The sequence below is a fragment of the Chiloscyllium punctatum genome, chromosome 40 (assembly GCF_047496795.1).
Source record: "Chiloscyllium punctatum isolate Juve2018m chromosome 40, sChiPun1.3, whole genome shotgun sequence".
Lineage (NCBI taxonomy): Eukaryota > Metazoa > Chordata > Chondrichthyes > Orectolobiformes > Hemiscylliidae > Chiloscyllium > Chiloscyllium punctatum.
The window spans coordinates 59228690-59242678 of NC_092778.1; the positions used below are offsets into that span (position 1 = coordinate 59228690).

At 43.4% G+C, this 13989-nt stretch overlaps 2 protein-coding genes across 3 annotated transcripts in view; one reads left to right on the forward strand and one right to left on the reverse strand.

Annotated features, from left to right (window-relative positions):
- Nucleotides 1–13989, forward strand: part of ciita (class II, major histocompatibility complex, transactivator) — a 126336-nt gene that overhangs the window by 94341 nt on the left and 18006 nt on the right. The window contains exons 11-14 of the mRNA XM_072560017.1: nt 5153–5221; nt 6569–6799; nt 8021–8095; nt 12230–13940. Of these exons, the coding sequence (XP_072416118.1) occupies nt 5153–5221; nt 6569–6799; nt 8021–8095; nt 12230–13940 (2086 nt within the window). The remainder of the gene's footprint in view (nt 1–5152; nt 5222–6568; nt 6800–8020; nt 8096–12229; nt 13941–13989) is intronic.
- The window catches only part of LOC140464656 (uncharacterized), a 35701-nt gene continuing 28852 nt past the window's right edge, over nt 7141–13989 (reverse strand). For both annotated transcript variants that reach the window (XM_072560019.1, XM_072560018.1), the window contains one exon: nt 7141–7592. In XM_072560019.1, coding sequence (XP_072416120.1) covers nt 7548–7592 — 45 coding nt within the window. In that variant the 3' untranslated portion in view covers nt 7141–7547. The remainder of the gene's footprint in view (nt 7593–13989) is intronic.

Below are 13989 nucleotides of genomic sequence, written 5' to 3' on the forward strand. Positions count from 1 at the left end.
CAGATAACTACAGACCAGTGAGCCTGACGTTGTTGGTGGGAAAGTTGCTGGAGAAGGTACTGAGGAATAGGATCTATTTATATTTAGAAAAAAAATGGGCTTATCAGTGATAGGCAACATGGTTTTGTGCGGGGGAGATCGTGCCATACCAACTTAACAGAGTTCTTCAAGGAAGTGACCAAATTGATAGATGAAGGAAGGATGGTTGATGTCATATACATGGACTTCAGCAAGGCATTTGGTAAGGTTCCCCATGGTAGACTAATGGAGAAAGTGAAGTCACATGGTGTGCAGGGTATTCCAGCTAGGTGGATAAAGAACTAGTTGAGCAACAGGAGACAGAGAGGAGCAGTTGAAGGGAGTTTCTCAAAATGGAGAAAGGTGACCAGTGGTGTTCCACAGGGGTCAGTGTTGGGGCCATTGTTGTTTCTAATACACATAAATGATCTGGAAGAGGGCACTGTTGGTATGATCAGCAAGTTTGCAGATGATATGAAGATTGGTGGAGCAGCAGGAAGCATAAGGGACTGTCAGAGAATACTGGAGGATATAGATAGACTGGAGAGTTGGGCGGAAAGGTGGCAGATGGCTTTCAATCCAGACAAATATGAAGTGATGCATTTAGGCAAGTCTAATTCTCGAGTGAATTATTCAATGAACGGAAGAGCCTTGGGAAAAGTTGATGGGCAGAGAGATCTGGGAGTTCAGGTCCATTGTACCCTGAAGGTAGCTGCACAGGTGGATAGAGTGGTCAAGAAGGCATAATATATGCTTGCCTTCATTGGATGGGGTATTGAGTATAAGAGCTGGTAAGTCATGTTAAAATTGTACAAGACATTGGTTCAGCTGCATTTAGAATACTGTGTACAGTTCTGGTCGCCACATTACCAAAAGGATGTGGACGTTTTGGAGAGGATGCAGTGAAGGTTTACGAGGATATTGCCTGATATGGAAGGTGCTAGCTCTGAAGAGAGGTTGAGTAGGTTATGTTTATTTTCATTAGAAAAAAGGAGATTGAAGGGGGACCTGATTGAGGTTTACAAAATCATGAAGGGTATAGACAGGGTGGATAGAGACCAGCTTTATCCCAGGGTGAAGGATTCAATAATGAGAGGTCACACTTTCAAGGTGAGAGGTGGAAAGTTTAAGGGCGGCAAGTATTTCACACAGAGGGTGGTGGGTGTTTGTAACGCGTTACCAGCAGAGGTGGTAGAGGCAGGAACGGTAGATTAATTTAAGATGCGTCTGGACAGATGCATGAGTAGGTGGGGAGCAGAGGGATACAGGTGCTTAGGAATTGGGCGACAGGTTTCCTCGGATCCTGCCTGACCTGCTGTGCTTTTTCCAGCACCACTCTAATCTAGACAGATGATTTGGATCGGCTCAGGCTTGGAGGGCCGAAGGGCCTGTTGTAAATTTTCTTTGTTCTTCTTTGTTCTTTATTACAACAGGATCTTGATCAGATGGGCCGATGGACTGAGAAGTGGCAGGTGGAGTTTAATTTAGATAAAGGCGAGGTGCTGCATTTTGGGAAAGCAAATCTTAGCAGGACTTATACACTTAATGGTAAGGTCCTAGGGAGTGTTGCTGAACAAAGAGACCTTGGAGTGCAGGTGCATAGCTCCTTGAAAGTGAAGTCACAGGTAGATAGGATAGCGAAGAAGGCGTTTGGTATGCTTTCCTTTAGAGTATTGAGTACAGGATTTGGGAGGTCATGTTGCAGCTGTACAGGACATTGGTTAGACCACTGTTGGAATATTGCATGAATTCTGGTCTCCTTCCTATCGGAAAGACATTGTGAAACTTGAAAGGGTTCAGAAAAGATTTACAAGGAAGTTGCCAGGGTTGGAGGATTTGGGCTCTCGGGAGAGGCTGAACAGGCTGGGGCTGTTTTCCTTGGAGCGTCGGAGGCTGAGGGGTCACCTTATAGAGGTTTACAAAATTATGAGGGGCATGGATAGAATAAATAGACAAAGTCTTTTCCCTGGGGTGGGGGAGTCCAGAACTGGAGGGCATAGGTTTAGGATGAGAGGGGAAAGATATAAAAGAGACCTAAGGGGCAACTTTTTCACACCGAGGGTGCTACATGTATGGAATGGGCTGCCAGAGGAAATAGTGGAGGCTGGTACAATTGCAGCATTTGAATGGGTATATGAATAGGAAGGGTTTGGAAGGATATGGGCTGGGTGCTAGCAGGTGGGACTAGATTGGGTTGGGATATCTGGTCGGCATGGACAGGTTGGACCGAAGGATCTGTTTGCATGCTGTACATCTCTATGACTCTATGACTCCTTGTCCTGAAGCCAATTCCCCATTGATGAATAGCCCCGCTCTTGCCCACTTTTGTTTTTAATCAACCTGTTCAGAAGTGCCATGATACATATTAAAAATCCATCACAGAGCTATGGATTTGGAGTCACAGATGATGTTGCAGTATTTCCCTTGTTGGAGGGTTTGAGCTATAGCGAAGGCTGAATAGGCAGGAACTGTTTTCCCTGGAACGTTGGAGGCTGAGGAGATTTAAATAGACAAGGTCATTTCCCTGGGGTGGGGGAGTCCAGAACTAGAGGGCATAGGTTTAGGGTGAGAGGGGAAAGATTTAAAAGGGACCTGAAGTGCAACGTTTTCACGCAGAGGGTGGTGCGTGTATGGAATAAACTACCAGAGGAAGTGGTGGATGCTGGTACAATTACAGCATTTAAAAGGCATCTGGATGGGTATACGAATAGGAAGTGTTTAGAGGGATATGGGCCAAATGCTGGGAAATGTGATTAAATTAATTTAGGATATCTGGTCAGTATAGATGAGTTGGACCAAAGGGTCTGTTTCCGTGCTGTCCATCTCTATGACTCTATGACTTCAGTGAAAATCAATGATAACTTCATGTTGCCTGATGAGCTTTCAATTCCAGATTTTTGAAGGTAGTCAAATATGTTAATTGAATCTAAATGCCATTATCATCTACAGTTGGATTTGAACTCAAGGCTGCAGGACAATACTCCAGGCCTCTCATCTGGTGGTATATGGTAATGTTACTGCATTAGTCATCTAAAGGGAATGGCACAGGATAAGGGAGTGGGGCCATATAAATCAAGACATCTGATTCTAGGGCAGAAAGAAAAGAACTAAGATTGCGAGTGATGTTCCCAAGGAGCTTGCGTTGGAGATTCTCTCAGAAACTGTACATGTGAGTTATCTGGAATATGAAATCTAAAGTGTTATTAAACTGCTGAAACATATATAGACCCTGTGTATCTAATTTTGTTATTACCCATTGTTTATGTGTTATCACTTATACAAGAGCGATTCTTGAAAGAAAAGGGAAGTTTAAAGGGGAGTGATACACCTTTAACTGCACAACATACAGATGAATCATGTACCTGGATATTATCACATGACCACAGTATTAGGTTCTCTATACTGTAGCACTCTAGGCAAAAGCTGTGTCTAGAAATTATTCTGTACAATAGACATTAGTTTAATTGTAAATAAACCCATCAGAGATCTTCAAGTAAATAGAATCAGGATAGCACATTTGTGTTTAGTTTAGATAACTCAAGAATATCATTCCATAGTTTAGTGCTGAGATTTGCTGATGGGTGAGAGGTGGGATGGGGTACAAAGATGAAAGAAAATATAAGTAAAATAAATTTACTTTGTTAAATTTGAGTTTCAAGTGGAGCCAAAGAAGCTGTTGGCATGCAGATAGACAAGTTGATAAAGGTGACTGTTCTATGCCCTGTGATGCCAACCATTACCAACTTGTGGTTGAGGTATGTTACTGCCATCAACCTCTTTACTTGACTGGATTGATGGGCCTCACTGGTTTACAGTGGTAGAAGAAAGCTACTAGTGAGTTGCAATGTGAATAGGCTGTTATTGTAAACAGGGTGTAACTTTTTGCACGATAGCATCAGGTACAAGTTACACTAATGAAATAGATGTTGCTACAAAGACTGTGAGGAGACCCAGGATATCAGATCTGATCTCTTCGAGATGCCAAAGTGTTCTGCCTTTCCCTGCGCAAGTCCTTAGACATCATCAGATTCAATGGAGCTTAATGCAGTCCCCAATGTTAACCTCCCAGAACCATTTACATTTACAACAACAATCATATACATAGCTAAGATCCTGGAGATCAGAATCCAGGCTCCATATTTGAGGTATAAAAGATGAACTTGGATAAATGTAGAAAGCAGAGTCTGTTTTGAGTATTACATTATTTCCTTTTCAACTCCTTCCTTGTCTGAGGGATGGTAAGCAATGAACAAAAATTTAGGATAATCACAAAGAGTTACGGATAAGACTTACAAAAATTCTTATCGACAAGGTGATTATATGTTGAACTCTCTGGGACCATTATTGAAACAGATCAAGAAATACTTTTTAAAAGTAATTCATGCAGTTCATTAAGAAGGGGAATATGAAAAGTTAATGGGAGAGTTCTGGAAATTGGGATGAGAGCAGATGGTCTGCTTTGTTATTGCAATATTCTAACATTCTCCAAATTACTGACTGTGTCCAGTATCATGTGCTGTTTTGTTTCCTTCAGTTCAAACTAGTGGTAGGTGCATGTTCATTAGATGTTATCAGGGTTGAATTATATCATCACTTTGTGTTGGTAATCTATTTGATCATCAAATTCCATTGGCTGGGCAACTGGTTTGCAACGTGGAGTGATACCAATTGTGTGGGTTCAATTCCTGTAGTGTCTGAGGTTACCACAAAAGAGTCCCTTCACATCCTCTCCTATTACTGAGGTGTGATAACCCCCAGGTTAAACCACTGCTTACTGAGAGAGTGGGACTGTGGTGACTTTACTTTTACTCATCTATGGAATGACTTATAGGTCCGGTTAGCTTTTTGTGTTACTGACATTTACACGTTGCTGAGCCATCTTAGCACTTTCTACACTTACCACATCGTTAGCACATTGTGGCTCAGTGGAGATTTGCAATGATTAATCTCACTTGGACATCAGACTGCTACATTGCTGCTAACGCCCTTGCAAATCCTGGTGAGTGAGTGCTGTCCTCTGTAAGGTGTTTCTTTACTAAGGAAATATGTAGGCTGTTCACATTATACAAGATGACTGTTTATACAATGGAACACATACTTGAAAATTAACTTGTAAAATGTTTTTGATTTCCAGTTCTAAATGAGAGCTTGGCAACTCTTGAGATTACAACACCACTACCGACATCGCCTCTGCATTCACCACGTAAGTAGTTTTCAGTTCTTATTGAAGAGGAGTCCAAAAGGCTAGTGGGGATCAGATAGGATGGTGGTGTTGAGGTTATCATCAAGTTAACCATGATGTTATTAAATGGCAGAACAAGCCATTTTTACAGTAATTTTTACAAGCTGAGTTATGTATTCCTGCTCATAATTAGTATGCTCATCTTTAACAACAGGAGAAAGCAGAAAACTTAAAGTGTGAACTAGCCTGAGTCCCACCATTTCAGCGCGCTTGTTTGTAGCTCATCTTGTGCAAGTTGTAGCTGTATTAAGTTTTTTGAGGCTTTAATTCGAACAGCCTTTGTATCCTTTTGTAAAAAGCAAGGAAAATAATAAATTTGACCTAGATGTTTGGCTGGTTGTGCCATAGACGAAATAGTGGGATTTGATCAATCAAAATATGACCATGTCTGAGAAAATTTAAAACCACAGAACAATGTGCAATTAAATTGGCCCTTAAACTACAGATATCCCAAAGCACTTTGCAGTCAATAATTTTCAATGTGTAGCCAATGTTATAATTTGGGCATATCTGCAAGTCACACTACACACTCAACAATGAGATAAATACCTAAAAAATGCCTCAAGCCTCATTTTGGGGATATTTCAATTTCTACTGAAACGTTTTATTATCAGGGCTATCAGCTCAGTTTATCTAATGCTCCCCGCATAAATGCTGGTAGACGGTTGGAATTGACTTTGTAATGCAGTCACAAATAAAGCAGAAGGTTGGTGGGGGATGGCCTTGGACATCGGGAAATCCCAACCAGTTTCTTTGTTGAATAGTGGGTGGGATTTATTTTGAAATATATTTCAATTTGAGTTGGCAGAGAAGCTCCCAGGCTGTTTCATGCCAATGTTGGCACTTGTGACAATGCAGCTTACCAGCATTACTATACTGAAGCATCAGCTGAGCGAAGTCACTGGAGAGGTGTTAGATCATTCTGCACAAAACAAGTCCTATGGGTATAGCAGTGGACTTCTAAAAATCACCATCGTCACAATCATAAAACCTAAGTACTCATTACCTTCACCACAGTTTGACTGAGATTGGGAATTTAGCACGTCTGAAGTAGGAGCTAATTAACTATGGTGCGGACAGAATGCGATACCACCCTTCATCCAGATATCATTTGCGGTGCAGAGATCCGGAACATGTTGGCCTTTCATTGTGGTATTTCTTCAACCTTCTCTTGCTGCTATTCTCAAGTGGGTTGCTGATTAAAAATTACTGATGGCATCAGCTTGTCAAATTAAGATTTCAAACTGAAGGTTTAACTGAGTGAAAAGTGGTCTCTGGTATCTTACCTCCATGTGTTCTGTCTTTCAGGGAGCTCAACACCGGAATCAACTCCCAAGAATGTTCCAGTGGACCCATGGAGTGCTTTAGCTCTTATTGTGAACACAGACTCTCAGACTGCCAGTCCTGAAGTTAGTCCAACTGGTCCAGGCTTCTCCAGTCCTCAATCTGTCAATGTTCAGAGCTCACCAGAGTCCGTGACCAATGCTCAGCCTGTGGATAGTCCAACCTCTCCAGTCTCTTTGGACAGTGAGAGACTAGGTATGTTACACCGAGATCTAATCAGTTAACCAATCAAGTTGGCATTAGCTTGATTGATGCTGCGAGGGGTGAGAAGATTTAGCTAAAGATCAGTTATGCAGCAAAGTGGAAAGCCAGCCTGCAATCTCAAATGGAAGAAGGATACAATTCTGAGCCCTCTATTTAGTTGAGCTGCCAGGTTTAGCCACACATGATAACAGCAGGAAGACAAAGGGATTGGGTTGTAGGATGAATGAAGTTACTCTGGTTATTCATGGCAGTCGAAATACTTTTGAAATAAGTAATCTGGATGGAGACCTGGGAGGAAATTGGGAATCATCAAGTATTATAGACTGTTGGCAAATTGTCCAGTTTTCTCCTTTATTGCACAGCTGGCTATTCCATATCAAAATATTTGAGGCTGGATTGATTTTCATGCACACTGTATTGTCAAAGTTACATAAGGAAGGCCACTCTGCCTTGCTCTGCTATTCATTAAGACCATGGTGGATCATATTTTCAACCTCAACTCCAGATTCTTGCACAACTTTCTATCAAAGTTATAAAGATGTCATATTTAATTCTCAGTTCCAACATAAATGAGACCATTTTCACGGAAAAAAAACATAAGACACTCGTTTTAATCTGGTTTGGTTCCACAAATTTTCCTGAAGAAAGGCTTATGCCCGAAACGTCGATTCTCCTGTTCATTAGATGCTGCCTGACCTGCTGCGCTTTTCCAGCAACACATTTTCAGCTCCACAAATTTTCAGATTGGTTCTGCTTTCATGCAATGGTTGTATTCTTGTGCAACCTGCATTATAGAAAAATCGTGCTTTAGAAACAATGCTTAAAGCATGAGCAATGTAATTGCGTTACAGTCAACACACATTTTAAAAGTTCGTGCTTTAGAAAGTGTCTCCAGTTCGTCAATCGCGTTACAGTGAATTTGCATTAAGGAAACGTGCGTTGTACCAGAATAAACAGTAATTCACTTCCTCAGTTTTCCCCCCAAGCCCAGCAGAGGCTTATTTCTGTCTGGGATGGAATTGTCCACAACACTGGGAAATTGAACCGAAGGATGCATTCAGGCAACTTGGCTCTTGGTCAAATGAGGTTAACAGTGTTTGTGGGAAGTTTAGAGATTGTGAGAACTTCACAGAAGCAAGAGGCTGCATGGAGAGAAAACATTAGTCAGAATATCTGACTTGGAAAGACACTAATTATCACTTTTCACACTAGATCTTGAAACAGAGTCATCTGGTGAAGAATCATCAGGACCATCAAGTCCAACAATCAAGTCGTACAGAAAAACAAGTAAATACTTAATTCCACATATCAACATCTGGTGAAACTCTGTATGCTGGTCAATATTGTGTTTATTACCTGATGGGTTAAATTAGCAAGTAAATTGCAAAATTAAAAAATGAAAATGCTACTTAGTACCAATGCTTTTGTGCATATTTTACTTTGTTATTCTTGATTTTGAGGTGGGATGAACAGATTAATTTTAGTAATGTCAGAAGTTGAAGTGCATGTTAGATTTAGCTGTAGTTATGCTGATTTCAGCTGTAACCTTGTCCATTGCTACACAGAGCAAGGAGAAAAGAGGAACTGAAATTGGCTGACCCAAGCCTGAGGTTAAGATCAGAGTTTTGAAAATCACACTACACAAGGTTATAGTCCAACAAATTTATTTAGAAGTACTAGCTTTCGGAACGCTGCTCCTTTATCAGGACAGCTACTGAAAGCTAGTGCTTCCAAATAAACCTGTTGGACTATAACCTGATGTTGTGTGATTTTCAAGTCAGTACACCCCAGTCCAACACTGGCACCTTCACATCATGGCGATCAGATTGTGTTAAATTAAGAATTATGAACTGCACTGAAACCTTTGTTTTTGAGAAATTCTCTGGCTAACTAGGCGGAACTTTTCCTTGGCAGATAGAATCACAGACTTTTAAGTACAGAAAGAGGCCATTCGACCCACTGTGTCTGTCCCAGCCTTAGCCTTTCTCCTACATTTGAGATACTCTTCCTGATTTCTATTATTATTACAATATGCATCATATGCGACCTTGGTCTTTCTTATTTTCTCATCAATATCCCAGTCGTTCAGGGTACTCTAGCTTAAGATACCCCATAATTTACTTTTCCGAGGTATTTACCTAGCTTGCACCCTTTTCATCTCTCTTTTGAAATCCACCATTTTTTCACCCGTTGCTTTATCCACCAAAATGTGTTTCTAATCAATCTGCTCCGGTTCAACTTCTTAAACCCCCAAAATTTACCCTTTTCCAGTCTGGGATCTTGTTGGCTTCATCATTTCCTAGGGCCAGATCCAGCATAGCTTCCTCCCTGGTGGGGCTGGAAAATGTACTGTTCCAGAAAGTTCTCCTGCATACCTTGCAGGAATTCCTTTCCTTCCATGCCCTAGACTCCACCTTTCTCCCAGTCTACCCTTTTGGGTAATCGAAAACAACTATTACAATACTAATTTTCCTGCAGTTTTCCATAATTCATAAATCCTTAAGATAGTGGAGCAGGATTAGGCCATTCGGCTCATCAGGTCTGCTCCGCCATTCGATTATGGCTGATATGCTCCTCACCCCCATTTTCCTGTCTTCTCCCCATAACCCCATTACCAATTAAAAGTCTGTCTAACTCCTCCTTACATTTACTCACTGTCCTAGCATCCATTGCACTTTGGGATAGCGAATTCTACAGATTCACAACCCTTTGGGAGTAATAGTTTCTCCTCAACTCTGTCTTAAGTTTGCTACGCCTTGTCCTAAGACTATGACCTCTCATCCTAGAATGCCCCACAATCTGCCAGTAGATGCTGTCTTCTGTCGTAGAGGTCTGTAATAAATACACAAGGTCACCAGTCACTTCCTGGTTCTCACCTCCAACCATATAGATTCTAATTTAGGATCTACACTTCATTCAAGGGCTGTGACACTATCTTTGTCCGAGACTGCTATACCTCTTCTCTTTCTACTTACCCTGCCACATAACCTGGGATGTTAAGTAACTAGTCCTTATTCTGGCTTGAGCCAAGTTTCTGTCAAAACTATTATGTCATATCCCCCAAAGCAATTTCTGCTTCCAGTTCATTTTACTCCAATGCATTTACAATTAAATCCTCTCCTTATCTTTTCTTGCCATTGGGAGCCAAGTATTTATTTGTTCACATCAACACTCAAGCCTTTCCTCACTTTCCTTACCCCTTTCCCCATCTTCTCTCTTTAGACCTCACTGGCACAGGTAGACCATTCCTTTTCCAAAATCCTGAAATTTGAAGAGCTTATCGTGAAGTTTCTCTCTCATTAACAAGGTTGTTTGGCGTGCAAACAGTTAAAAATGTGTTGCTGGAAAAGCGCAGCAGGTCAGGCAGCATCAAAGGAACAGGAGAATCGATGTTTCGGGCATTAGGCAGCATCAAAGGAACAGGAGAATCGATGTTTCGGGGCATAAGCCCTTCTAATGCCCGAAACGTCGATTCTCCTGTTCCTTTGATGCTGCCTGACCTGCTGCGCTTTTCCAGCAACACATTTTTAAGCTCTGATCTCCAGCATCTGCAGTCCTCACTTGCTCCTAGTGCAAACAGTTAACCCAACTCCCCACCCACTCTGCCCACCTCACTCAGATGCGACATGGGGGTATTGGCAAGGCATCAATTCTGTCTCATGGCCCGTGGTACTCAAAGGTGCATCTGCTGTTTGGTAAGATTTTTTTAAAATTTCACTGTTAAACTGTCACTTATTCCAAAATCTGAAAAATTTCAGATTCCCAAAACCAGCTGGTCCCAAAGGTTTAGGATAAAGGATTGTGTATCTGTACTTCCAAATCTCGACCCATTAATCGGCGCTGCCTCATGCTCTCACGAGGAGGTTGAACAGTTCATCCACTTTACTAACACCTTCCACCCCGACCTCAAATTTACCTGGACCGTCTTAGACTCCTCCCTCCCCTTCCTAGACCTCTCCATTTCTATCTCGGGCGACCGACCGAATCAACGCGGACATTTACTATAAACCGACCGACTCCCACAGCTACCTAGACTACACCTCCTCCCACCCTGACCCCTGTAAAAACGCCATCCCATATTCCCAAGTCCTTCGTCTCTGCCGCATCTGCTCCCAGGAGGACCAGTTCCAATACTGAACAACCCAGATGGCCTCCTTCTTCAAAGACTGCAATTTCCCCCGAGATGTGATTGATGATGCTCTCCACCGGATCTCCTCCACTTCCGGCTCTTCCGCCCTTGATCCCCGCCCCTCCAATCGCCACCAGGACAGAACCCCACTGGTCCTCACCTACCACCCCACCAACCTCCATATACATCATATCATCCATCGTCATTTCTGCCACCTCCAAACGGACCCCACCACCAGGGATATATTTCCCTCCTCTCCCCTATCAGCGTTCCAAAAAGACCACTCCCTCCGTGACTCCCTTGTCAGGTCCACACCCCCCACCAACCCAACATCCACTCCCGGCACCTTCCCCTCCAACCGCAAGAAATGCAAAACTTGCGCCCACACCTCCCCCCTTACTTCCTCCCCAAGGCCCCATATCCATCACAAATTCACCTGCACCTCCACACACATCATTTACTGCATCCGCTGCACCCGATGTGGCCTCCTCTATATTGGGGAGACTTGCCACCTACTTGCGGAACGTTTCAGAGAACACCTCTGGGACACCCGCACCAACCAATCCAACCATCCCGTGGCTCAACACTTCAACTCCCCCTCCCACTCCACCAAGGACATGCAGGTCCTTAGACTCCTCCATCGCCAGACCATAGCAACACGACGGCTGGAGGAAGAACGCCTCATCTTTCGCCTAGGAACCCTCCAACCACAAGGGATGAACTCAGATTTCTCCAGCTTCCTCATTTCCCCTCCCCCCACCTTGTCTTAGTCCCAACCCTCGAACTCAGCACCACCTTCCTCACCTGCAATCTTCTTCCTGACCTCTCCGCCCCCACCCCCACTCCAGCCTATTACCCTCACCTTAACCTCCTTCCACCTATTGCATTTCCATTGCCCCTCCCCCAAGTCTCTCCTCCCTACCTTTTATCTTAGCCTGCTTGGCACACTCTCCTCATTCCTGAAGAACGGCTCATGCCCGAAACGTCAACTCTCCTACTCCTTGGATGCTGCCTGACCTGCTGCGCTTTTCCAGCTCTGATCTCCAGCATCTGCAGTCCTCACTTTCTCCATTAATCAACCCACTCCCTGCCGTACTAGTTTAAATCCATCCCCACTAAACTATTTACTCTCAGCAGGAGACCTCCAAGTGGTTGTTCAAACCACAATAATTTATTTGGAGATGCAGCAACAAAGACTCTTCTGGTTAGTGGTTATTACTGTAAAAAATGCATGAAATTACAACATAGTGGAGGTGATGGTGCTTATGTTGTTTACTCTTTTGTATCAACAGGAGGTGTAGAAGCTTGTACAGAAATGGTGAAAGAATATCTGAGAGACATGAGCCAACATTCTTACATTTGCCATGAACATGACGAAATGCTTCTTGAAGACATTTACGTGGATGTCACAATGATTGAGGTTCAAGCAGAAAATAAGTCTGCAAAAAACGCCTCAAAGTGTTTGGACAAGGAATGCAAAATCTATGATATAGCAGAGCGAGAGAGAGTTGCTGTAAACTTGAGCAATCTCCTTAATGTTTCAGGAAAACGACCAAAAGAAACCAAAATAGTTTCCTTACTGGGGAGAGCAGGGATCGGTAAAAGTGTACTTGTCCAAAAAATCTGCCATGACTGGGTGAATGGGTCCTTCAGGCAGTTTGAGTTTGTTTTCTGGTTTAAGTGCAGGATGCTCAATTTTGCAAAGCAATACACTTTAAAAGATCTACTTTTCCAGCCGTTCCTTCCGACCTTAAAGAACACGGACGAAGTCTTTCAGTATCTCTGCCACAACTCCCGCAAAGTCCTGCTCATTTTGGATGACTTTGAAGACTTGCACCACCACGATGGCCTGCTGCAGTCCTCTGTGTGTGGCTCAGCAGAAAGACCCCACACCGTCAAACAGCTGCTTGCAGGCCTGCTCCAGAGGAAGTTGCTGAAGGGTTGCACGATGCTCATTACAGCAAGGCCAAAAGAAACCTTCAACCAGTATCTCGGGAGAGTGGACAAAATAGTGGAAGTGCTGGGGTTTCACCCGCTTCATGTGCAGGAGTTCCTGCACAGGTACTTTGAAGACTCCTCTTTAGCTGCTGAAGCCATGGTTTGTCTTCAGGAGCAGCAGTACCTGCTCAGCATCTGCTCCACCCCTTTACTATGCAGATTCATCTGTTTTGTTCTCAAAACCAAGCGCCGGACTGGAGATGGCCGTTTGGTATTGCCATCCACTCTCACCCGTTTGTTCCTGAACATTTTTCATATCCTGCTGCAAGGTAAAACTCAACACATCATGGTTTTGCACAGGCAAAACATCCTGGAGTTGAGCAAACATGCCTTTGCAGGGGTCCAGTGTCATTACAGTGTGTGTGAGGCCTCCAAAGCAGTAGAAATGTCCAATTTTGCTTTGAAGCACGGCCTTCTAAGACCCTTTCTGATGAATAGCGAAGGAAAGGGGCAGGAGTGTGGCAAGACTTTCTCTCATTCTTGCCTGCAGAACTTCCTGGCGGGACTTTACTTGTTCTTTTCTGAAGATGTCAAGTGCAAAGGGTTGATGAAGCTAATCTCCTTGGAGCACAGAAAGCGGAAATCTCAGGAGGACTGGCTCGACGTTGCTCGCAGGTTCCTGGTAGGACTGGCTTTTCAGGAAGGAAATGAGTTCCTTCACGGCTTCTCCCAGCATCCGAAGGCCAACGTCAAAGGCAAGAAGCAAAAGAGCCTGCAGAAATATTTGGCTGAACTCGACGTCTCTGCACTCAGCACCAGTAAATTGGTGGAGCTCTGTCATTGTGTTTATGAAACGCAGAGCGCTGAGCTAACTGCACGGGTAGCTGCTAAACTCGATCAGAGGTTGTCCTTCAGAGGCACGAGGCTGACTCCAGCTGACATCTTCGTACTGCTCTACATGATGCGGAGCTCACCAAATAACTTTGCTGTCGACCTGAGGGAAACAAACATCGACTTGCCTGGAATCCAGCAGTTTGTCGAGTTGAGGAATGTCACCTCATTCAGGTTTGTCCACAGGTCTCCCATATCTGTACACTGAATATAGTGCCCTGCC